We start from the raw sequence: 25,670 nt of genomic DNA, 5'->3' as shown, positions 1-25,670 counted from the left end.
TTTCTTAGGACTTTGTCAGCTTTAATGTATGCAGGCAAGTGGAATTTAGAACATGCGCGTAAAGGACATTCCCAGTTTTACCGATTAGTCCACCAGTTCTCCCAGTCCAGCTTGAGGTCATCCAGACCCCTCTGGTTCTGGAACCTATAACTCCCCCCAGTTGACATGGACCCTCATTCAGTTGTTTTAGGCCTAAATAGAGATTTATGAAGACTTACACCTCATCAAGAGCAGTGTGCTGTGACCACTGGATTTAAAATGTGCATAAATTTTGGCCCGTAACATGCCCCAATTCTGCCCCCCCCCCTTTTTTTTTTTTAAACTCATGCATGCGCATATATTCATATAATTTGCAGCTTTTAAAATACGAGTCGCTCATGCTTGGCCCAAACATTCGCGTATATGGGCCTTTTAACCCAAGCAACTCTTAAAATTCACCTTTAAGTGATTCTGTTATAGGCTTATGTTCCTTGAGCTCCCCTTTTATCCTTTGATCACCTAATAGCCTGAGTCCCTCCTAGTTTCTTGCTTTTAATATACTTGAAAAAGTTAATGTAGCTGCGTTTAAAAAAGGTTTGGACAAGTTCCTGGAAGAAAAGTCCATAAACTATTATTAAGGGAGAGTTGCAGAAATCCATTGCTTATTCTTAGGATAAGCAGCATGGACGCTATCTAACCCTTGGGATCCTGCCTGGTACTTGTGACCTGGATTGGCCACTGTTGGAAACAGGATACTGGGCTTGATGGATCCTTGGTCTGACCCAATATGGCAAGTTTTATGTTCTTAATTTTTCATTATTAGCATTTCCCTCATGTGATTGCAGAACTCCTTCACAGCTGCTGCTCCAAACATTCTGAGTGAGTCACATCCAGTGTTTAGTGCATTTCTCGCCATTTCAGACTGGGGACAAGACAGAGGTTGGAAGGAATTGAAGGAGGGAAAAGATGAGGAAGTGCTGTATGAAGTGTACGCTGCATAAAGCAGGGCCCAGCTAATATCCTGCGTACTACCCATTAATTGCCATGTTCCAGGGCTCATATGCTGTAGCATGTTACACTTGCTCTTAAAAAGTAGTTCCTACATGTTTAAGAGCCACCACTGGTGTTCCTTGTTGCTGCGAGATGCTGAAAGCAGTGCCCAGGTTCTGGCCTGGATCTGAGCATCAGGCACTATGACTTTTCCATGGGTCACCTGATCAAGTCTGAAGACACACTGGTTGGGAAACACTATTTTAGACTACTTGCAGTCTGAGTGATCCTCATGAGGAAGCCCAGTAAAAGACCATTAAAATATTCCAGAAGAAACTGTAAATATGCCATATTTAGCCCAGGGTAAACAAAAGCCTGCCATGTCTCTGTCCAGTTTACTATAATAAATATATTATAGACTGTCTTGTTCTCAGAGACAGCCAGTTGATATAGTTGCCCTATACCATTCAAATCATTTTTCTTCCCCTCTATCTTTTTCCATAAATCAATCTGATTTCTAACAGATTAATCTAAGGGAGTCTATAATGATATTTTGGGGATCTTCTTCTATCCACTTAATTAAATATGGCCTGACTACTAATAAACTAAATGAAATAAGTTTCCAATTAAGCAAAGTTGCTTTCAAAATCCCTTTTTTCTTCCCTAGTAACGTCAAACTATTGAATTCAGGAATATGAAATTTAAGAATCTTATTCATCCCAGAAAAAATTCCTTCCAAAGCTGTTCAATATTAATATATTCTAGAAAATAGTGTGTAATAGATCTGGGCGCTTCTCCACAACTGAAACAGGCAACTGCAACACACTACTTGATCAATAAAAACTGTGTATGATCTTCAATTGTATTTTTCTTAATCTGGACACCAAGGACATACATTCTGCTTGCCCCAGGACCTTCCCGATTCCAAAATTCAGGGATGCTTGCCATTTCTGCCCAATCTCCCTAGCAATTGATTGCTAATGTTATGCAGGGCTTTATAGCAGGAGGAGAGTTAATCACCCTGTTTACCAATCTGTTCTATGACGCATGCTACTGAATTCTCTTTCAATGTGTTGCTTTCTTTGATCACCATTGATTTATATAGTCTGGCTTGTAAAAAAAGAATTGAATAGCTTTTAGTTGGTCCTGTAGTTGTTAGAATGGCCTCACGCTGGCCGCCTTCCTATTAATCATATTTGAAACTATTTTGGTTCCCTTATTTTGTCACTCCAAAATGGGAATGACTGAGAAAATGTCAGCTTTCATTTTCCATATCTTGCAAGTTTGCCTCCAAGCTGTGATCCCAGCCAAAAATGCTGCTGTTAATTTTCATATGGAAATTTTAAAAGGTTTTGCTTTAATACCCAAGAAAATGAGTAAGAGGCTACACCTCTGTCTTTTCTGACAAAATTTGCTCCCATGTAGTATCCAATCAGAGTCATAGCACATTTGACATGTAAGCAGTGGCACACCTTGGACCTCCAGTGCCCAGAGGTCAATGCTTCCCCATTTGTGGTTCCCTTCCCTCAATCTTCTTGTACAATACTTAAAGTCACAGAAAATCATAATATTACAAACCACTAAAGGGAACTTTTAGGAATGTTCCCCTTCTGGTCTTTGGGGAAAAGAGAGGAAAAAAATCCAAACATTTTATCTGAATTTTTCCATTTTCCCCTCCAGGTCTTCACTTGTTACTGTGGCCTCATTGCATTGTACTGCCCAAACCCCTCATATAGAAGGGAGCCACACAGCATTTCTACTGCACAGCAGCAGCAAGAACCATTCGGTGGAATGAGGTCCTGGTTTTTTAGCCAGCGGCTGGAAGGGGGAAACGGCAGTAGAGGCATAGCCAAAGGTTCTGGGCAGTCAGCTGTAGTATGAAAGGGACTCCAGGAAGACAATGGAGGGGGTGCAGGGCGGGGGAATGGCAGAGGAGGGTACAGCAGACAGCGTTAGTTCACACAGGTGGCACTGAGGGCTGCATGGGGGAGGGAGAGCAGTTAATCCAGGCACACACAGATCCACAGCTTTCCTTCTCTCTCACACAAACACGCACAGATGCACAAGCAGATTTCCCCTCCACAATTGATATACACACACATTTATTTATTTAAAATATTTTTTCTCATCAGCACCCTATGGAGCACTGCTACCTGCTGTCCAGTGCAAGACTAATTCCCCCCTCCACAGATGAACCCAGCACTCTCCCCTGCACCCAAGCCCCTTCCCCTGACCTCAGCATACTTCCAGTGCTCTAGGGAAGGTAGAGAGAGAGAACGCGTCTGTCGGCTCCGGAGAGGGGAATCTGTGTGGGTGTGTGAGAGAGGGGAAAGCTGTGAATCTGTTGTTTTGGAATATGTAATTATTTTTATTAGCATGGTTTTTACTATCATTATTTATATTTCTTGAATTCATTATTTGACTTTTTATGGAGGCATGTTGATATTTCTGTTTTTCCATTATTGTTCTGCATGAGGAGTGATTTGTTGCAGTTTACCGTTCAGTTTTTGTCTGCATGTTTCTATTTATACTTTATGGTCTCTTTATTCTGTATTTGGTGATGATCTGTGAAATGCATGTGTGACAAAGAGGAGGCATTTTTCTAACATGTAGTTTCTGTGTAGGGATCTACAGTAGCCTGGCTTGTACTATTTTCCTAATAGGAGTATTTTGGTGTTTTAGGGCCTGGTGTAATATTTGCAGTGCTGTCTTTTCATAGATAGGCTTGTTACTGCTAATGAGTGCTAGCAGTTAATGATGTTTTGGAATAGGAGGTTTACTATATTTTCATTATAATTCAGTTTACTCATGGCTTTCTGAGGGCCAAGCCTCCACCGAAAAGATACATATAAGATACAAGAGTCCTGTTTTTGCTTTTTAGCAAGGTTTTCTGGTTGGCAGCACAGCAGTGCATATAAATATAATATTTATGTTGTTGTAAAGTGATTTTTACCTCAGAAGACTGTACTTTGTCCTTTTTCATGTAAAATATATTATAGAAAATACATAATTTTTAACTGCATGTGGGGAGGGCTGGGTGTCAGGCACAAGGCTGTAAGATTTGCCTAGGGCATCTAATACACTGGCACTGGCTCTAATCCCAGCAGCTCAGTCTGCTTCAACTGTCATATAAATTGAGTATCATAAGTTCGAAAGCGGTTGCAATTTACACATCAAGTTTGTATGAGTGAATTTAGTGGCATACAGAGCTTTTGATAAAGATAGGGAGTACTGAATGTTTTTCCCTTGCTTAATCAAGACCTATAGGGGGATTTTTTGTTTGTTTTTTTTACCAGCTATATGCAATACAATTGAATGGCGAATATTAAATGCAATGTGAATATGTAGATTAAACCTTTGGCTTCATGTTTGAAAATTTGATTGCTTAGTAGCAAAACCTTATTTTTTTGAATTGTGGGAAGCCTATTCTGGCATCTTTTGTTTTTGGTCAGCAACAGCTTAAAATCATTTTTCAACACATTTATTACTATGGTCTGTCTTTTTTTTTTTTAAGATTCCATGCAGCTTCATCCATGTGTCAATTCCACAAAATGTAAGGTAATATTGCATGCTTCATTACAGAAGATGATGCATGTTAGTAAATCAAATTTTCCCTGAGAAAGCAGTCATATGACAGAAATGCATATTACGACATTATGGGATACCAGATTCTATCAGTATTTGTTCATACCTCTTGCAAGTGTCTACTTTTTTCTTGCAATCTGTATATTTTTTGAGCATTAAAACTGTCACATAAATAGGGTGACAATATCACACATTCCATACTGAGGGAAAGCACAGTTGCTTACCTGTAACAGGTGTTCTCCTAGGACCGCAGGATGTTAAGTCCTCACAGATGGGTGACATCATCAGATGGAGCCTGGCATGGAAAACTTTTGTCAAAGTTTCTAGAAGCTTTGACTGACACATTGAGCATACTACTATCCGCGCATCAACGCGGATAGTAGTATGCTACAGAATTTATGAGCAAAAAACTGAAACAAAAGTATGAGAAGCCAACTCTGTGGGGTGGCGGGCAGATTTCCTGAGGACTAACATCCTGCTGTCCTAGGAGAACACCTGTTACAGGTAAGCAACTGAGCTTTCTCCTAGGGCAAGCAGGAAGGTAGTCCTCACAGATGGGTGAATACCAAGCTACATGCTGCTCTCAGTAAGGCCTATGACCAACAGGCACAGAACCAGGTGCCAACGGGCACAACACAACTACAGTACTGTTGGTAACAGAGGGAGGCAGCCTGAACCCTAACAGTGGGCTTTAGGCAGGAAGAGTTGGGTTTAAACCTGGAAGAAGTTGCGAAGGACAGATTGGCCGAACGTACTGACCTGATGACCATCCTTATCCAGACAGTAATGGGTCGCAAAAGTGTGTAGAGAACTCCAGGTTGCAGCCCGGCAGATTTCTGCCCATAAGAGAGCCACAGACGCTGCCATAGCCCTCATAGGAGTGAGCTTTGACTCAGCCCTCCCAGCTGAAGGCGTTTGTGTGAGCAGAAAGAGATAGAATTTGCTAGCCAGTTGGACAGAGTTTGTTTACCCACTGCAACTCCTAATCTATTCTTATCGAAAGATATGACGAGTTGAGTGGATTGTCTGTGGCCTGCTGTGAATTCTAAGTAGAAGGCTAGGGCCCTCTTACAATCCACCGTGTATAAAGCCTGCTCGCCCTGGTGAGAATGGGGACTCGGAAAAAAGGTGGACAGAATTATGGACTGATTGAACTGAAAGTAAATCACCACCTTAGGTAGGAACTTAGGATGTGTATGGAGCACCACCCTATCATGAAAGAATTTTGTGTAGGGCGGATATGAAACCAATGCCTGAAGCTCACTAACCCTGCGCGCCGAAGTGATCGCCACCAGAAATAAAACTTTCCAGGTAAGGAACTTCAGATCGCAGGAGTGCATAGGCTCAAAGGGATGGTGCATGAGCCACGCCAACACAAGAATGAGGCCCCAGGATACAACAGGAGATTGAAGGGGGAGCTTCAGTTGAAGTATGCCCCGCATAAAGCGACCTAGTATGGGCTGAACAGTGATGGGTGTGCCCGCAATACCTTGATGGTAAGCACTAACCACACTCAGGTGGATCCTGATTGAGGAGGTTTTAAGCCCAGCCTTGGAAAGGTGCCACAAATAGTCCAAGAACCTCGGGGTGGGGGCAGGTGAATGGATCCAAGCCATGCCCCTTGCACCAAACTGAGAACCTCCTCCACTTCAGTTGGTAAGACTTCCTGGAAGCTACCAGCACCTGGGACACTTCATCAGAGAGGGCCAGGGGCTGCAAGACTAGGCGCTCAACATCCAGGCCATCAAGACTAATGCTTGGAGGTTTGGATGGCATAGTCTGCCCTGATCTTGTGTTATCAGATCGGATGAGGACCCCAGATGAATGGGCTCCCTGACTGTCCCAAAGAAGCGGAAACCAGACCTGTCTGGGCTAGAACGAGGCCACGAGAATCATGGTTCCCAGGTCCTGCTGGAGCTTCACTACCAGTGGAAAAGGAGGATACGCGTACAAGAGACCTGTGCCCCAATGTTGGGAAAAGGCGTTGGAGGCTGGAAGTCAGTATGTCTGTCCTGAACAGGGAGCAGAAGTTGCTCACTTTGCGGTTGCAGGGGGCGGCAAAGAGATCCACATCTGGAGTTCCCCACTGGTGGAATATGCGAGCCGCCACTGCTGGATTCAGGGCCCACCCGTGTGGCCGAATTATAAGGCTCAGCGGTCCACTAGCACCATTCATTTCTCTGGCTTGTACCATCGCTTTGTGACAGAGCTCAGGACCAAATCTTACTGACTCCTGACAAAGGAGGAACGAACCCGTGCCTCCCTGTTTGTTGATGTACCACATTGCTACCTGGTAGTCTGTCCGAATCAGGACTGATTTGTGAGACAGGCGGTCCCAAAATGCCCAAAGAGCATAACAAATTGCCTGAAGCTCCAGGAAGTTTATCTGGCAGAGAGATTCCTGAGCTGTCCACCAACCCTGCGTGTGTAGATTGTCCTCATGGGACCCCAACCATGGGGGGAGGCACTGGTAGTAAAAATTACCTGAGGCGGGGCAGCTTGAAACTGAGCCCCCTGCTCCAGATTGGAGAGATTCTCACCAAGACAGGGAGACCTGCAGAGATGCTGTGACAGAGACACGTGCCTCGAGGCCCTGGGATGCTTGTAGCCATTGCGATCGTAATGTCCATTGCGCTCTGCGCATGCAGAGGCAGACCAATGGAATGACATGGACAGAGGCAGCCATGTGGCCCAAGAGATGAAGCAGCAGACAGACGGAAACCCAATGACTGCTGTGCACCAAGTTGGCCAGAGATGAGAGGGCAAGAGCCCGATCTCAGGGCAGAAACGCTTTGGTCTGATCCGTGTCCAGTTTGACACCTATTAAGTCAAGATGGGGCGATGGGCAGAGGTGGAACTTAGGGTAATTGATAACAAACCCTAGGGATTGCAGCACCTGAATAGACTCTACTACCACTGATTTTGAGGGAGATGGCGTCTCTCAAAATCCAAAGCCTGTTGGACCAAGTAGACTGCATCTGCCTTCCTATTCACCAGAGGAACTGACACTGGATGTTCCTAGATCCTCAGGAGAAGCTCTTTAAAAATATCGTGGACTGGGACAGCCACTATCTCCTTTGGGGCATCGACAAAATGGAGAACATCCAGCATCTTTTGTCAAACGTCCTCCTCTGTGAGAAGCTGGAAGGGGATGGCTTCTGCCATTGCCCCGACGAAACCAGCAAAGAATAGATCTTCTGGGGGAGACCTTTGCCTTTCATCTGGCGGCAAAGATTCTGACAGGGTATCTCCAGAGTACTCAGAGGAAGACTCAGAGATATCATCTACCTAGGGGTCATATGGGTCCTCATCCTCGCTAAGGTCCCTGGGGGGGGCCTGCTTGGGTGAGCCCTGTCCAAACCCCTCAGTGTGGACACAGAGGGCATTGAGAGTACTAGGGATACCGGTTGGCTTGAGGGCGGCAAGGGCACCGATGGCAATGGGGCTTGAGGAACTGAGGCCTTGGTACCAAAGGAGCCATTGGCGCCAGTGGCCGCAGGGAATCATCTTCCTCGGAGGACCCAACGATGGGAATCGCTCTGGAAGAAGGCATCTGTGGCTGTTGGGGCAACGAGGACCCTCTTGCCACCAGTTGTGTCAGAAGGACACCGAAAAGGACGTCCAAATGCTCATGCAGAGTCACCAACAGCACTAGTACAAGTTCTTGCACAGGTATGGGAGCCGGTGCAATGCCCTACAGGGCTCGGAGCACCGCACTCTGCACCCTGTGGTCCAACTCCACCTGAAGTCCAGTAAAGCTAGGACTGATGGAGGGGGACGAGGGGTCATCGGAGCCCAAGGAAGCTTGGTGCCTGGTACAGATATCATGGGGAACACCTGGGCCTCCTGGGTCTGTTGGAAGATGGGGCTTACTCACCATGGGGTCACTTCGGGGGTGGCACAGTAGCCGCCGGTGCCGCACTGGAACCGGGGCTGTGTGCCGATAGCGACCAATGACTGTGTTTGTGGGACTTCCCATGATGCTCGGCCCGGTCATTCCCCAGCGCAGAGGAAGCTGAAGATCCCGATGTTTTTGAGAATGCATACTTCAGAGAGAGCCTATCACTGGAACCTCTTTCCCTAGATGAACCTACCGGGGGAGTAAATAGGGACAGAGTATCCATCGGTTCCCCTAGGTCTCCAAGAGTAGACGTCTCGGATGCCGGCGTGGATGGAGTGGACTTTTGGAACCAAAGAGCTTTTCCATCTTGTCTAGCCGAGCACAACGGCCCTTGGGGGTCATCTGATCACACAGCTGACACCCTTGGACATCGTGCAATGCCCCCAGGCAGAGAATATAAACCTTGTGCGGATCAGTAATAGACATGGTCAACAGCCACTGGGGGCACAGTCGAAAACCGTACGATGGCATGAAAAATAACCGGTGAGTGGTCGATGGCTGGCAGTCACAGAGGAGCGACATGCCAGGAATCAACAGCTAGGAAGGTAAAATTAACTCACCATTCCATAGAAGGGGCACCAACCGGAGAAATGGGACCAGACATTGAAAACCAAAAAACCAGGTACAAAAAGTGAGAAAAAACATTCTAAAGAGTAGAGCTCCACCACTACTAGGCAACTACTTTGCGGGGGAAAAAAAAAAAAGAGACTGAAGAGGGACCCTGTGTGGATGTGCGGCTAGCGGCATGCTGGGCATGCTCAGTGTACCAGTCAAAGCTTCCAGAAACTTTGACAAAAGTTTTCCGTGCTGGGCTCCATCTGATGTCACCCATCTGTGATGACTACCATCCTGCTTGTCCTAGGAGAAATAACCTGAAATAGTCCTGGTTTTACCACAATGCATGCATGGCGTAGTCATTTTGCTTTTCTTGGTCAACTCAGGTAGCAGGGCCAGATTTACCTCTCAGGCAAACCTAGGTATAGAAGCAGTGGAAAGGATCCCCTCGTTCAGGGAGCAGTGGGAAGGCTCTTCCTCCAAACATGTCTTGCGGTAAAAACGGAGTCTCCAGATGACACTTTCTCACAAACACTGCTCAGCCTGTCCCACCAAACCTGCCCCCTTAAAAAGAGCATGGGTGGGATGGCAGAGATTCTATTTTACAGTGCTATGAATGGTGCTGCGAGGTTCTTAGGACAAAGTGCTGCTGGACTGCAGAAGGCTGTGCTCCTTTCACCATGGTGCCTTTAGGCAGGTGCTACTAGAAATTCAGACCTGGAACTCAATGGGAAAATCAGAGCTAGAACTCCGTACATACAATGTGGTAAACCCTTAACCTATTCTCCCTGGACATGGATTTATGTTCACCCCAGGCATAAGGTGGCCAGTATCAACTATAAAAACTGAATTGGCCACCAGTTTTCATCAACAGGTAGCCAATCCAGGGCCAAGTTTTCAGAGGATTACTTCCTAATTAATGTGTGTCATCTTTCTCATTTCAGTATCCCAGTTTAGTTATAGCTGGGGAGCAGTAAATTCTTTTTGCAGAATGCTTGCATCAACCTGATCTGTATGTATAGGGCAGATTTCCATTTCTAGCACTGAACTTAGCAAGCTCTACTCACAATTAATGTTTCACAATACAATCCAGTAAAAGAAAGTCTTCACAAATTAAAAGATATATGTGAAGACTTTCTTTTACTGGATTGTATATAAAACTCCTTGGCATCAGGATGCCCCAAAATCAATACCTGCCTAACAGGCAGATACAGTAAAAATCGCGGGAGAGTGCCCACTCTCCTGTGCACGCGATTCAGTACATAAAATTATTCAAATTAGGGCCTAGCGCCTCTTTTTTGACAGGAGTGGCGGCTGTCAGCAGGTTTCACAGCAGATGCTCAATTTTGCCAGTGTCGGTTCTCAAACCCGCTGGCAGCCACGGGTTTGGAAACCGGACGCCGGCAAAATTAAGCGTCCGGTTTTCAACCCGCAAGCCGATTTAAATTTTTTTATTATTATTATTTTTAACTTTTGGGACCTCCGACTTAATATCGCCATGATATTAAATGTGCGGCTTGGCTGCACATTTTACTTTCTGTATCACGCGGGAATAGGGCCATCAACATGCATTTTCATGTTGCGGGCGCTATTAGTTTCGGGGAGGGGGGGGGGTTGGACGCGCGTTTTCGACGCGCTATTACCCCTTACTGAATAAGGGGTAAAGCTAGCACGTCGAAAACACGCGTCCAAATGCTGTATCAGCCTGTAACTCAGGTGGAACTGCAAAAGCATTACAAGTAGAGGCTAGGGATGGGGAGGTGAAAAGGAATAAGAGGCTGAAAGGGAGACAAAGAGGACAGCAAAGAAAGTCAAAATACAAAATAAACAAACAAAAGAAGGAACAAAAATTGTATAACATTTAAGGAAAATATAGGTCCTTGGTTCCTAAAAATATTTGGCTGGTGTCCAAGTTTTCTTAATATTCTCCACCCTGTACAATGTGAAAAAAAAAAAAAAATGTGTTTGATGCCTCATTGCCCGGACTTCTTTATCATTGATAACCTATAGCATCCAATTATCCCCTGAAAGGTCACGTAATTAATTTTCATGTCATCAAGACCAACATACACATAAAATAGCTTAGTACAAAATTCAGTGTGGCATCCACATATCATTGCTGCCTTTCTATTTCAATTTATTCACAATTTTCAAATGTTTATTCTCCTAGATCGAGGACCTATTGTTTAATGAGATTCTAGCACACATATCTGTTGACCAGTTAATTGATGTGACATCAGTAAAATCCACTCACACAGGTCTGCCCTCTCTCAGTAAGGTGGACATTCATTCTAGAAGAATTATTATATGACAAGTTTACAAATACAGCAATGCACAAAACGAAAGACTGGCTTTCTAACATCTTAAAAATGCTAAACAACCATTTCATTAAATGTTTCTCTTAAGGAACAGTGTAAAATCTTGCTAGCTCTTGGGATGCTCTCTCTCCCTAGATTTAATAAAAAAATAAAAATAAAAAAAAAAGCTAAGTTTCCATTGTGTTTGGAAAAAAAATGAACTTCAAAATATAATACTCCCACAGAACAGCTGCAGATAAGAAAAACCCATTTCTGCCCCGGGCAGGCAAAATAAATCTAACTTTTGTACTAGCTATTCCATCATTGGTCTACACTTGCCATGCAACAAACACTAAGCCAAAAGCCTTTACATGAAACACAAGTGAGTATTTTAAACATCAGATGGGATGCTTTAATGCATTTTAAACAACATACCATAGATTTTAAACACAAGACAAAGACTTTAAATATTGTCGTACCTCACATTTTTAAGTTCCTCTGTCACTGAGGTTCCTCCTTGATTCCAGTCAAGCAATAAAGGCTAGTTGAGGATGTTTATCTTAAAGCCATACAGAGCAACAAGAATAGCTTTCGCAAAGTTAGGGGACCAAAGGCTAATAATTTTCCAGCTCACTTACCTGGACCTCACTTGTCCTTCGTTTGATTGCTTCTTCTCTCTCGTTCAAATCCTGTTCCACGTTTGTCTTTTCCCTAGAAGACCAGCACACAATGCAGGAATACTTGAGAACATCGGCTACAGCAGGCATGCTTATCCAGCCTCCTAACACAGAATCTCGTTTCAAATGCATGCTGAGATAAACGGGAAGCAGCTGACAGCACCCAAATGCCTTTTTTAAATGCCTTCTCACTTAAAGATGTCTGGGTAAACGAGGAAGGGCAGGAGGAAAGACGGGGGAAAATTCAATGAAATATTCTCTCTCGGGTGATCTCACCATGGCTGTATAGAGCAATTGGATGATGAAAACTGCTGGGAATCGTGGGAGTGGTTGCACCAGCATCATCTCCTCACATTTAACCCTTACCAAAGTGAATACATTCTTCTGTCTTAGCTAGAACTGCAGACGATTTAACACACTTCCCTGGCAAAAAAAACAAGTGTGTTCTTATTTATATACAGTAACCTAAAATTAATCTGTATGGAGTCATTGTGTGCTCTATCTTAGACCAGCTTCAGGTGTGGCAGTGATCTCTAACCACATATCCTTAGCCTTTCCACCTTAATACATGCAATTAAACACAAAATGGATCACAATTCTTAATGGCAGGTACTGCAAAGAACTAACATTCTTCACAGGTTTTCTATAATGCACAAGCTCATTCACACCTCTTCTTATGACACCCTCCCACCACCATCCTGAAAAGCAGAATGTGCAACCCCAACTAAATCATTACACAAAAAAAATCAAGAATGCTTTTTATTCTTTAAACGTGTCCTACACATTTCATGAAGGCTGCCATAATTCAGGAGCCAGCCACCATCCCAGGGGTGAAAGTGCAGCATAAAACAGTCCTGAAATTCAATATTTTTCATTAAAAGTCATAACAGCCCGCTGATTAATATAAAAGATTCTTTTACAGAAAGGAGAATGAGGTAATGGGGTTTAAGGTGCATCCTACCAACATAATTTTTTAGTTGAAAAGAACATGTTCTGAAATGGAACAGTTGTGCCAATGAATTTTACTGCATTCTGAACATACTATTAAAGAAAATATGACTCACTTTTTTTTTTTTTTAATAATTAGTTCTGCATACATTCTCACAGAAGGACACAAGCATTAATCTCTCTGGCTATCCTGCCGGCATGCTGGAAAAGAAGTACTTGGGCAAGCATTACAGTAATACCCTGCTTACTGTGCAAATATAGAGAATTACACCTCTGCAGACTGAATTCAACTGGATATCGCAACTCTGCATGCAGCGCAGCAATACTGAGAAAACTAATTCCTTACGTCTGTTATTTCTAGAGCGACTTGACAGGAGAATGCATGTGAAAAAAAGCACCAGCTTTTCGCCACGCCTTTGTATTGTGCCCCTATACTTCAGCTACTTTAACTTACCGTTCGTTAGATGAGGAGCGATGTCGTGGAGATTTTAAACAATCCCTTACAACTTGCAGCATTGCTGTGGCACATTTCTCCTATCCCACATTCGATCCTTATATAATGTGACTTGTTTCCCCGCATGTATTTCAGAAACATGTGAGAAAATTCAATCATGGGGCACAATGAACCACCAGACAAACAAAATATCCTGCTGACTGGGGATGGTCCAGGCTTTCAAATCTCCTCCTCCGGCTTTACTTGAGTAGGCAAAAGCTTTCACAGCATATCCAAAACGTGGTGGAAAAGAAGTCATGTGAAAAAAAGAACTACCCCATTCCTTGCAGCCACACAGAGCAGGCAGATGTTAATCCTGACAGGTTGTGAAAGAAAAGGAACACTAGCAGGTAGAGCAGATCCTGCTCTTATGCCGAGTAAACTATGTCCAATTAAAAGGAAAACAACATGCAGATGTGTGCTGTGAGTGCTATAGATTCTGGCTGTGTTGCTAGTGTTACTGACAATGCCCTTACCCGGGGGACTGAGTGAATAAATAGCAGATGTCTGCAAAAGCTGAACACTTGCATTAGCAGAGGCAGAAGAAAGTGAAAATGAAGCAGGGAGGTCAAATGAAGGAGGCTCCAAGTCAAAAAGAAAAGAATCCATGCAATCTTCCCCCACACAGAGCAGGCAATACATCCCCATAAAAATAAACTAATGCTAAAAATTATTTGCATCCACACTTTACCACTGCACATATAAATAGAGAGAGAGAGAGAGACAGAAAATGGGCAACTAAAGAACACTAATGGAAATAATTGTTCAACCAAATAAATCTCTAAATCCTGAGAAATACAAACAATGTTTTCAATTTGAACATAAAGTTTGTAAGACATAATAAAAAAAAAATTTTAAACCACATTCCCTTAAAATACCACTTAGAAAAAATATTCATATGCTTTATACTGTCCCAAGGAAAAGTTTAGGTATTTTGCATCCTACTTGCTTGAAAGTGTCACAATGGTATTTGAAAGACTTTCAGTTAGTGGTCTAATCCTCAGTTTCCAACAAATTCACTGCCATTAAGCTTTAACAACACTGCTGCAATCGTAAGCCTTTCTCCTTGATAATAGCATAATCCACATGTGATTAATTTCCCCCCTAGATAAAAGACCTTTTGTTTCGCCTTATTCAGGCTTCTTCAGGAGGCAAAGACAGACTGTATGAGTAAGGACTATACTTTCTGCTGGTACAAAACTAAATCCTGGGTAATTGACACCTTTTACGGAGAGCTAGTCAAATTTTTATGCTCATCATGTTTATACAATAACTCAAAATAACCCGAGTCTTCTTTCCTATGATACTGCAAACAGGGAAACTCCAGCAAGATTTCTTTTTTTTCCCATTTTCTTTCTCTATATCGAGTCTGGAACACTTTAACATATTAGTACTGCTCTTCTATAGTATATATACAGTCGTTCCAAGCTAAGATCACAAGTTTATAAAAGTAAGATTCATCCTTATTCATCTATATATGTGGGTGTAACTGGGGCATGCATGACAGAGACCGCACACCCTGATCCAGCAGTTATAAACCATAATTGGAAATAATGGCTGCAGCCTTTATTAGATACTTGAGAAGGGAATCTAATTTTGGTTGTTTGAGTCTTCCTATGATCTATCCTACTTCTCCATGGGAAGTACCGTGCGGACACATCGAGAGCTTCTCATCACTCTTCATGGCTCTGCCTTCCCCGGAAGTGGCAGTTATGTCAACGTCCCAGAGGGTTGCCCAACCAGGTAGGCCATGACAAGACTGCTAGCTCCCCTCTGCTGGCAGTGGAACAGACTTTCAGGCGCCCTCTTTGCCCAAATGTGAGCCAGTCATCTGTTGCGCCCCTCAGTCATCCACATCATATACCAAGGTTGTCAACCTAGTCGTGCCTTGTTGCTTCCCTACCCCCAGACATAGGCTGTGTGGTAGAAAGGAGCAAGCAGGCTGGAAAACATCCCCCCAACTAAAAAGCTGTGGTCCTAGCAAATACATTGACAGCTTTCTTTAAGGCTTGTAAGAAAAGATCCTGGCCAATATCTGACAATTGTACCAAATATGGATCAAAAAGGTCAGGACAGGGAGGCACTGTCTATTCATGAATAAAAGGAATATCACCTCTGGAATCCTTCTCCACTACCCAGTGGAGAAAAGGTAGTGAACATCTCAAAGTAAGCACGTGATAAAGAACAACCCATCGGCATACGCTTGTCATAACAGAATGTTTCTTCGAAATTAAAGCTCAGTAAAGACAAGTTATTTAGGTGCACAGGCAGCAGCTGAAATGCTGATTCTATGACCATCCTGACCATCAAGGCATCTTGCCCGCACCCTCCAAGGAGCTTTAGGACACAGTCAAGAGATGTCCCCAGATGCAATGTGTAGTTCCCAGAGGAGATACAGTTGTTGACAGAGGCAACGTCCAGGAACAACAAGTTACGTATCAACCTATACTTCCTGGAGTTGTCCTCTGGGACAACGGCCAATGGGAATAGAATGAGGATCAAAAAAGGGTGCTTAAGGACGGAGCCACTAACCAACCCAGCTCTATTTCTATGGAAAGCTGGTCCCTTATGACCCAAGCCAAGTGTTGCATGGGCTGTGCATTAGACACCTCCATAGGATGCCTGGTCCCTTTATAGGGATGCAAAAGCCATCAGAGAATCCCACCCAGAATAGCAGTGGCTGCCCGACTGTCAGGATAAAGAAATAATCAAAAGAGTATACTGCATCATTTAATCGAGGTGATGCTAGTGCAGGCTGCAAGGGCTCACTTTCCTCCTTCTTGAGTATTCTTCTTAGGGCATTTGGAAGCTGAGTGAGTAGCTGAACATTTAGTGCAGATGTGCTTGAACCAGCAGAAATTTTGATGTGCTGAGTTTCCTTTTGTGGAACCTCCGGTGACACTAGAGCTCTGAAAGGAATCATAGTGCGAGATCACTTTAGCATCATATGTTTTGTTAGTCATTTTGGTCAGCCAGATCCCCTTATCCAAGCGTGTTCCTTCCCGACATCCTCTCTAGAAAGGTTTCATCATAGTTGAGGCATTGCAGCTTGTTAGCCCCCATAAAGGTTGCACAAGAGCAGGGTTAGCACAGCTTTCTGTTGAAGCCAATCGACAAAGGCCGGCACCCAACTGATAAAATCCCTTTGGGCCAGCTTGCTAAACTCCAGCTCCCTCCTGCAGTCCCTCCGACCTTGCCCTCTCTTCCTATGGCCCTCCAATAACCTGAAAAATGTCAAATGTAATGGTGCTGCCCGAAGGACTTTAGAATGGATTCCCATGATTCATGTTTGGATGCCACAGTTGCACTATCGCCTGCACTCCTTACAGCACTTGGAGTACAGATGATGGAAGAGGTATGTGAGCTGCTGGAACTGGAACGAAACATGCCAGAGTTATAACCTGTGCAGGGACTTTAGATGTCAACTGCAACCAAAAGTGCAATCTGGAATAGTCCAATTTTACTTCAAGTGCATTAAGTCGTTATGTGTGAGACAAGCATTGACTGAAAAGATTGGAATGACCCCCACCCCAAGAGGATAGTTTAATTCTCAAACCTGTCTTTTTAAACTAAACTAAGTCAACATGCTGCTGTTTCCCACTGAAAAATATTCTCCACCCCAGCTATCTGCTTTTTATTTCCTCCAAGCGAGGCAATGCACAAGGAAAAATCCTTCCTGGTTGCTGCCTTCAGATTACCAGGCAACACTTTCTGCTAAGTGGATGTGGAATTCTGCAGTGATGTGTTATTTGCTGAAGTATTGAAAGGCAAAATAAAACAGAGGGAGTTATATACAAAATAAAAACTATCAAAGTAGCAGGGTTAACTTTTTGCCTCAAGGTTAAATGTTCATGAAAAAAGTATTTTTATAAAGCCATTTGATAAAACTGCAGTCTATAGAGGATCTGTATCCTCTATAGACTGCGCAGGGGAGGGGGGGGGAACGCTGCAAGCCGCCACCAGCTGCCCCCTCCGGAGGGCGGCAGAAAAGGGGCTGAAAAGAACAGAACAGTGGGCTCTCACCTGACTTCACAATTTGATGAGGGCCGAGCCAGGAGAACAGGGACCTGCGTGGGGGGGACCGCTGCGAGCCGTTTTCGCCGCCGGCTGCCCCCTCCAGAGGGCGGCAGAGAAGGGAAGGGGCTGAAAAGCAACAAAAGGTAAGTTGGCACATGTCGAGCCGCTTCGGGAGGAGGGGATTTTCGGTTTTTAGGTTTTCATGGGTTAAAGTTGGGATCCACTTCCTGGTGCCTGTCATTTCAAATGTCATTTGAAATGACAGGCACCAGCGCACCCAGGATACTGTGTAGGCGCTGTATTAAGCGCCTATACAGTAAAATGGGTTGCGCGGGCCTAACGCTTCGCAGACGCGGCTTGCATTTGCAAGCAATTTAAATAGAGTATCGAGCGGTATGTGATCAGAACAGTGCGTGGGGCAAACGAGGGTGCGCCCGGCACTGTCGCACTCTAATGCGGCCTTACTGTATTGACCCGAAAGAGAGGAAAAAGGAGGTGATAATGCCATTGTATAGGTCCTTGGTAAGGCCTGCACCAAGAGTAGAGTTCTGAAGCCCGTATCTCAAAAAGGATGAGGTCCGAACGAAGGCGGCCCAGAGAAGGGGGACCAAAATAGTGTGTCGTCATTATCAGAAGAGTTATGAGAAGAGGCTGAAGGATCTAAATATGTATAACCTGGAAGAGAGGAGGTGCAGGAGAGATATGATACAGACCTGATATGATACAGACCTTCCAATGATCCAATGACAACGACAAACCTTTTCCATAGGAAAAAAATCAGCAGAACCAGGGGTCACGATTTGAAGCTCCAGGGAGGAAGATTCAGAACCAATGTCAGGAAGTATTTCTTCACGGAGAGGGTGGTGGATGCCTGGAATGCCCTTCCAAAGGAAGTGGTGAAGACCAGAACTGTGAAGGACTTCAAAGGGGCGTGGGATAAACACTGTGGATCCATAAAATCAAGAGGCCGTCAATAAAGAGTGGGTGGCTCGCCAGAATGACGGCTACTGCCTGGAGATAATACCCTTATTCAATAAACATACACATGGTTACTGTGACTCCAACATCACTCTAAGCTACAACAGCAAGAGGAAATGTGGAAAAAAAGGATTCGCACTCACAAAGTGGGGAGTAGCTGGCTTGTTACGGCGGTTACTACCCCAAACCAAATAAGCCTGATACTTCACTTTCAATGCATATCCAGCATAGCTCTCTGCTTCAACGGTAGGGGAGAAGAAAAACTGATACTTCACGCATAGCTCTCTGCTTCAACGGCAGGGGAGAAGAAAAACTGATATTTCACGCATATCCAGCATAGCTCTCTGCTTCAACGGCAGGGGAGAAGAAAAACTGATACTTCACGCATATCCAGCATAGCTCTCTGCTTCAACGGCAGGGGAGAAGAAAAAAGGATTCGCACTCACAAAGCGGGGAGTAGCTGGCTTGTTACGGCGGTTACTACCCCAAACCAAATAAGCCTGATACTTCACTTTCAATGCATATCCTGCTTCAACCGCAGGGGAGAAGAAAAACTGATACTTCACGCATATCCAGCATAGCTCTCTGCTTCAACGGCAGGGGAGAAGAAAAACTGATACTACACGCATATCCAGCATAGCTCCCTGCTTCAACGGCAGGGGAGAAGAAAAACAACCAATAAGGGCTGAATAACACAGTCTGGGTAAAACAAATAAACATGGGTGTAGCTTGCTTATTGCGGCGGTTACTACCCCTACTACCCCTAACTAATCAAGCTTGATATTTCACTTGGTTGCAGCTCCATCACTGCTCTCTACATTAATGGTGGGGGTGGAAGAGAAATAGAACCAAAGAGCTAAGAGAAACAGATAAGTATGAGAAAAAAATGTGAAGCTTGCTGGGCAGACTGGATGGGCCGTTTGGTCTTCTTCTGCCGTCATTTCTATGTTTCTATGTTTCTATGTTTCACATACCTGAAAGGTTTTAATGATGCACAAACTTCAAACCTTTTCTACTGGAATGCAAACAGTAGAACTAAGAGTCCAATATGAAACTTTAGGAGGGACAACTCAGAATCAATGACAGGAAATATTTCTTCACAGATATATGCCTGGAATGCCTTTCCAGAAGAGGTGGTGAGGATGAAAACAGTAAACGAATTCAAAAGGGCATGGGATAAACACTGTGGAACACTAAAGGCTACAGGTTAGAAATGAAGAAAAGTGTGCATGGGTAACCTGCATGGAAAGGCAGATACTACCCTTAACAGAAGGCATGGGGATTACTACCTTTTACTAATAAGCCTTAATACTTTTGATGCAACTGCAACATTGTTTTCTGCTTCGACTGCGGGGGGGACGGGACGGGGGACACAAAGGGGAATTGGATTCACATGACAGCCAACTCTGGGCCCTGACTTTTACCATCCAGGGTACTGACACGCAGACATTAGGGAAAATGCACAGGACTGATTCTACAGCCAAGTCCAAAAGCAAAACACATTCAAGCAGCATTGTCTGAATTATCAGGAAGGCTGCTTACCCTGTAAAAATGTTGCTAGTAATAATTTTGTTATGGGTTTGACAATTGCTTAGTTTTGATTGTAAATATTGCTACCCTTAACATAAGGCTTGGGACTAACCTGCATGGAGCGGCAGTTACTACCATAAGAAACTTGCTGGGCAGACTGGATGAACCATTTGGTCTTTTTCTGCTGTCATTACTATCAGGCCGATACAGTACAGTGCGCTCCCGTGGAGCGCACTGCTAACCCGCGTTTGGACGCACGTTTTCGACGCGCTAGCTTTACCCCTTGTTCAGTAAGGGGAAATAGCGCATCGAAAACGCGCGTCCACCCCCCCCCCCCCCCGAAACTAATAGCGCCCGCAACATGCAAATGCATGTTGATGGCCCTATTAGTCATTCCCGCGCGATATAGAAAGTAAAATGTGCAGCAAAGTTGGAGGTCCCAAAGTAAAAAATAATTAAACAAATTAATAAAAATTTAAAAAATCGGCCCGCGGCTTGAAAACCGGACATTCAATTTTGCCGGCGTCCGGTTTCCAAACCCGTGGCTGTCAGCGGGTTTGAGAACCAACGCCGGCAAAATTGAGCATCGGCTGTCAGCCGCTCCTGTCAAAAAAGAGGCGCTAGGGACGTGCTAGTGTCCCTAGCGCCTCTTTTTACCGCGGGCCCTAATTTGAATAATTTTTTTTTCTGAATCGCGCGCACAGGAGAGTGGCCTGTGCGCTCTCCCGCGATTTTTACTGTATCAGCCTGTATGCTATGTTACTTATTCAGATGAGTATACACACATTTGCTCAGTTAACATGAAACTGATTTCAAAACAAAAAGATATTCCATTTATAAAAGTCTACTTTATTAAAACAGAATGGCAGCAACTAGGTGAAAAAAAAAAAAAAAAACAGTACCAAGTGGCCAGTGGGGACTATAAAAATGTGCCTTGGAATGAACTCTCTCTCTTCAACCTGCAGAAATGCAGATAACTTCATATCCAATAACTAAACTAACATTCCAGCAAATGTTTTAGTTAGCCATCTAGGTAACTGGTAAGAAGAAATTATGCTCCATATATCCTGCTTCCCCCAAGTCACAGCTAAAACTAAGGTTTCTGTCTCAATGTGGATTTTCCTTGTTAATAACTGTAATAATATAAACTAAATGCATTTGACCTATGATTGGCAGTAGTACCCACATGATCATCAAGCTTCAAAGGCAGTATATAGCAGAAACCTAACTGTCAATAGTAGCCATAAGCATTATCAGACTATCAGCTTCAATCAGTAGGTTGCCAGGGGTCCACTAGGCTTCAGAGCGACTTTTGCCATTCTAAATTGTGGTACATAAGTATCAGAATCTATGCCTCAATACTTTAATGAAAACATGACCTTTGTTTCCTGTTAAGAAAGTAAAATAAACTTTTTGTGCATGATGACTTAACAAGGCAAATGTCCACTGAAATTAGACCTAGTGTACAATCTATTTTAAACCAGACAACATTTTTGTTGTGAAAGCAGGGCAGATAATGTCAGGTAGCTTCATTTTATCAGAAAAGGAGACCTTACTCAAAAGCATATTCCATACCAATTCTCAGAATACCTAATAAAAGCAATCCATAACAGCTTTAATTCAAAATAATTTAATAGAATGCCAAAGTAACTGGGAAGAAATAATACCTTTATTAGACTAATGAATGTTTAAAGATGCAAGCTTTTGGGATTATTAAGACCCTTTCTTTAAAATAAAACTTTTGATTTTATATCTGGCTGAAATCAGGTATGTTACATTCTTGACAGAATTTGTTATCCACAAAATTCCTGATGTCATCCAAAAGGTTGTACATTTATGTTTTCTTCAAAAGAAAAAGAAAAAAAAACAAAAACAGACCTTGCCTACAGAAAGAGTTACCAAGGAGCAGAAAGAGTCACAGGAGACTCAGCCTGTGGCTAACTGCTCAGGAAAGCAAAGGGCTTCAAAGCATGCATGTGACTGACTTCCTAACCTGACACCATCACAATCACACTAGCAATCATATACATGTTGTATGTTAAGAAAAAAACCGCACAAGTCATTAAACCAACTAGAAGAACAAAAGTAGAACTAAGTTGCTTACCTGTAACTTGTGTTCTCCATGGACCGCAGAATAATCTGCTACACAAGAAGGGTGACATCACCCAACTGCGTCACAGCATTTTTTTTAGTAAGCAGTAGAAAAGTCCTAAAGGCTTTACTTGACCTGCACAGGAGTTCACACCTCATTCCAATATAAAAGCTTAGAAGTCAACTCTAAAAAGGGGAGGTAGGAGGGAATATGTGGCTGATTATCCTGCCAGCCACAGAGAATACCTGTTTTCTTCATAGGCAAGCAGGGTGAATCATGAAAATAAGCAGGAATCCCTAACTAAGGGCTGTCTTCCAACAAAAGGGAAAACAATATGGGGTAAAACCCCTTTATATATCTGTACTTTTTTTTTTTTTTTTTAAACAGAAGATAACCCCAAATAGTAGAAACAGTAGTAATGGAGTTGGAGTCTACCTCTCAAAATGACCCTGAAGGACAGATTAACCAAACCTACTGTTGTGATGTGAATCAGTGCACAAAGGATAACAGGAATTAAATGTGTGGACAAAGGTGCCTGCTCGTGGACCTCTTTTTAGGCCTTGCTTCAGAGAATATCAGATGACCAACAGTGCAGCTCCTAGGTCCTTCAGTGCTAATGAGGGTGCATCAAGTTTTGGAGACAAACCAAAGATGTTGAGAAGCTTCAATCTTTGGAACCTGATGGCCCTAAGGTGACATCTTTGAGCCAATGCTGTACCTAGGGACACCTTATTCAAGACCTAGACATCTAATAAAATCCCTATGGTTTTCAGTAATAGACATATTGCGGCTACATGTTGGGCACCACCAGCTTTCTTCTCTGTCGCTATAAGAAAAATTAAAAGACGAAATGGTGAGGAAAAAGTTGACGGAGGTTGCAGAATAGGCCACAACAGGATAAAACTAAGGAACAGATATTGAAAATAAAATGTTGAATGACCTGTTTTAGAATAAGGAAATTAGATTACTGAGACCACCAAAAACTGCAACAAAACTTCTCAGAGGATTGGTAAAATGTGTCTGATCAGGTCTGTGGACAAAATAAAAAAAGGGCTTAAAAGGAATCCACATTGGTAGTGGGCCAGAACTCCAGTGCAAGTCTAATAAAGCCTTCTAGGCTTTTCTACAGCTTGCAAATAAATACTCTGCATAGGCACCATCAGATGGGTTCCATATTAGGTGCTACAACCCAAGAAAGAGATCTAGGTGCCATAGTGGATAACACATTGAAATCGTCGGTGCAGTGTGCTGCGGCAGTCAAAAAAGCAAACAGAATGTTGGGAATTATTAGAAAAGGAATGATGAATAAAACGGAAAATGTCATAATGCCTCTGTATCGCTCCATGGTGAGACCGCACCTTGAATACTGTGTACAATTCTGGTCGCCGCATCTCAAAAAAGATATAATTGCGATGGAGAAGGTACAGAGAAGGGCTACCAAAATGATAAGGGGAATGGAACAACTCCCCTATGAGGAAAGACTAAAGAGGTTAGGACTTTTCAGCTTGGAGAAGAGACGACTGAGGGGGGATATGATAGAGGTGTTTAAAATCATGAGAGGTCTAGAACGGGTAGATGTGAATCGGTTATTTACTCTTTCGGATAGTAGAAAGACTAGGGGGCACTCCATGAAGTTAGCATGGGGCACATTTAAAACTAATCGGAGAAAGTTCATTTTTACTCAACGCACAATTAAACTCTGGAATTTGTTGCCAGAGAATGTGGTTCGTGCAGTTAGTGTAGCTGTGTTTAAAAAAGGATTGGATAAGTTCTTGGAGGAGAAGTCCATTACCTGCTATTAAGTTCACTTAGAGAATAGCCACTGCCATTAGCAATGGTTACATGGAATAGACTTAGTTTTTGGGTACTTGCCAGGTTCTTATGGCCTGGATTGGCCACTGTTGGAAACAGGATGCTGGGCTTGATGGACCCTTGGTCTGACCCAGTATGGCATTTTCTTATGTTCTTAAATCATTCAGCTTATCAATGAAGACAAATACAAATAACTTGTAGCTTTCTCTGGTGCCTTCTCACTCATCAGCCCTGATTACAGAATCATCTTCACTCACATAACTTAATTGCTCTACTTTGTCTGTCTTCGTGCACTCTCCATCTGTACCTTGGAACGTCCCACCTCCTGTTTTTTTGGCCAATCACGTAACCCACATGACAGTATATTGTATTAACAGAGTGTTTTGCAAATGAGTAAATCATTTTAAGACTGAAAACGTCTGTCAATTTATTATACAACATCAATAAACTAAAAACAATAATGGAGAGTTATATATAAATCTTTGAAAGATTTTCTAGAACAAATGAAAGAAAGAAAAATACTTTTACAACTTTTGAATCAATAAGTGACAATCATACCTACCTCTGCAAGTCAGCTATTTCATTGTTTAAGGTGTCAAGTTCTTTAATAGCAGAGAAATCAGCTACAGGACTCGGACCCAATGAATTCTATAGGAAATGCAAAATATATCAATAGAATTCTGTCTAGGTGGTGGGAGAATAAATCAGATACATGGAAAAAACTGATTCCTGAGAAGCACACACAAAAGTCTAATAGCATACAGTACTACATATTTTTAACTTTGATATTTGCCTACTACAATCGTGATTTGAAATGACATAATATACAGATAAACAGAGCTTAAAATTACAAGCATGAGGGGACTAGGACAGAAATCATAAACCGTTTACTGCATATTGCCCTGCCCTCAGAGGTTGATTTACTCTAAGGGCAGGGGTCATGCTTTCAGCCACTAGCAGGGAAGGCAAATTCTGCATACTGTGAATCACAAGAGGAGCTGAATGTAAACCAGCACTTCATGCATGAAGGATTTAAGAGCAAAAAAAAAAAAAAAAGTGCCTCGTGCTGTAGCAGCAAATTTGTACTTAATAAACAAGTGTTTTTCTGAATTTAATCAAAATTGTGGGGATTTTTTCTAAAAGCAAAGCTACAAGCTAAAGCTAAGCATAGTAAACATATAAGGGACTTAAAGCTACATGCATTCAACCTTACAAGTCTGCCTCAGTAGGATACTTAGAAAATTGAGTAAAGCTTTTGTAAAAATAAATAGTAATACGTCATCTCAAGAATGGATTTTAAAAATCAAGTGTAAGGACTAAACCAATGGCTCAGTGGCTGTGCTGTATGCTGTCATATTGGGAGATCGGAGTTTGATTCCCAAGCCCAGCTTCTGCCCCAGGGGCCAAACAGAGCTGTAGAGGCAGCACTTACAGCGCCCAATGGGGAGGGAGTCTCAGCCATTGCACACTGATGACATCTACTGGCAGGACCCAGAGGGAGCTGAAATCTGTGAAGCCTGGCTGAGGACTGTAGCTCTGACGGTTGGGCTAGAAGAGAGGGGGAGAGGCTTAAAACTAGGGCCCGCTCCACTCCCACCCAATAAAGTTGTAAATGAAGGCTCATGGTATAGTAGCCCTAGTAGAGGCAAGTTCTGACCAAGCTAAAAGCACAAAAGGGAAGGAAGAAACTGCAGGGCCGTAAAACAATAAAACATAAAAATTCATTTGAACAAAACAAGAGTTTGACAAACACCTGCAGCTGGTAAATGTTTCCTGTATAAAGGGAATTTATGCACCAAAAAATAAGCCCTGCAAG

The 25,670-nt window shown here is 43.2% G+C and overlaps 1 protein-coding gene across 3 annotated transcripts in view; it reads right to left on the bottom strand.

The window, feature by feature from the left end:
• The window catches only part of EPS15 (epidermal growth factor receptor pathway substrate 15), a 211,933-nt gene that overhangs the window by 104,557 nt on the left and 81,706 nt on the right, over window positions 1-25,670 (bottom strand). For all 3 annotated transcript variants that reach the window (XM_029617440.1, XM_029617441.1, XM_029617442.1), the window contains exons 12-13: window positions 24,417-24,502; window positions 11,946-12,018 (exon numbers count right to left, since the gene is read on the bottom strand). In XM_029617440.1, coding sequence (XP_029473300.1) covers window positions 11,946-12,018; window positions 24,417-24,502 — 159 coding nt within the window. The remainder of the gene's footprint in view (window positions 1-11,945; window positions 12,019-24,416; window positions 24,503-25,670) is intronic.

The sequence above is a fragment of the Rhinatrema bivittatum genome, chromosome 10, assembly GCF_901001135.1.
Source record: "Rhinatrema bivittatum chromosome 10, aRhiBiv1.1, whole genome shotgun sequence".
NCBI classification, from domain to species: domain Eukaryota; kingdom Metazoa; phylum Chordata; class Amphibia; order Gymnophiona; family Rhinatrematidae; genus Rhinatrema; species Rhinatrema bivittatum.
Note: the sequence above shows the minus strand (reverse complement) of the source record. Positions and strands in the feature narration are given on the sequence as shown.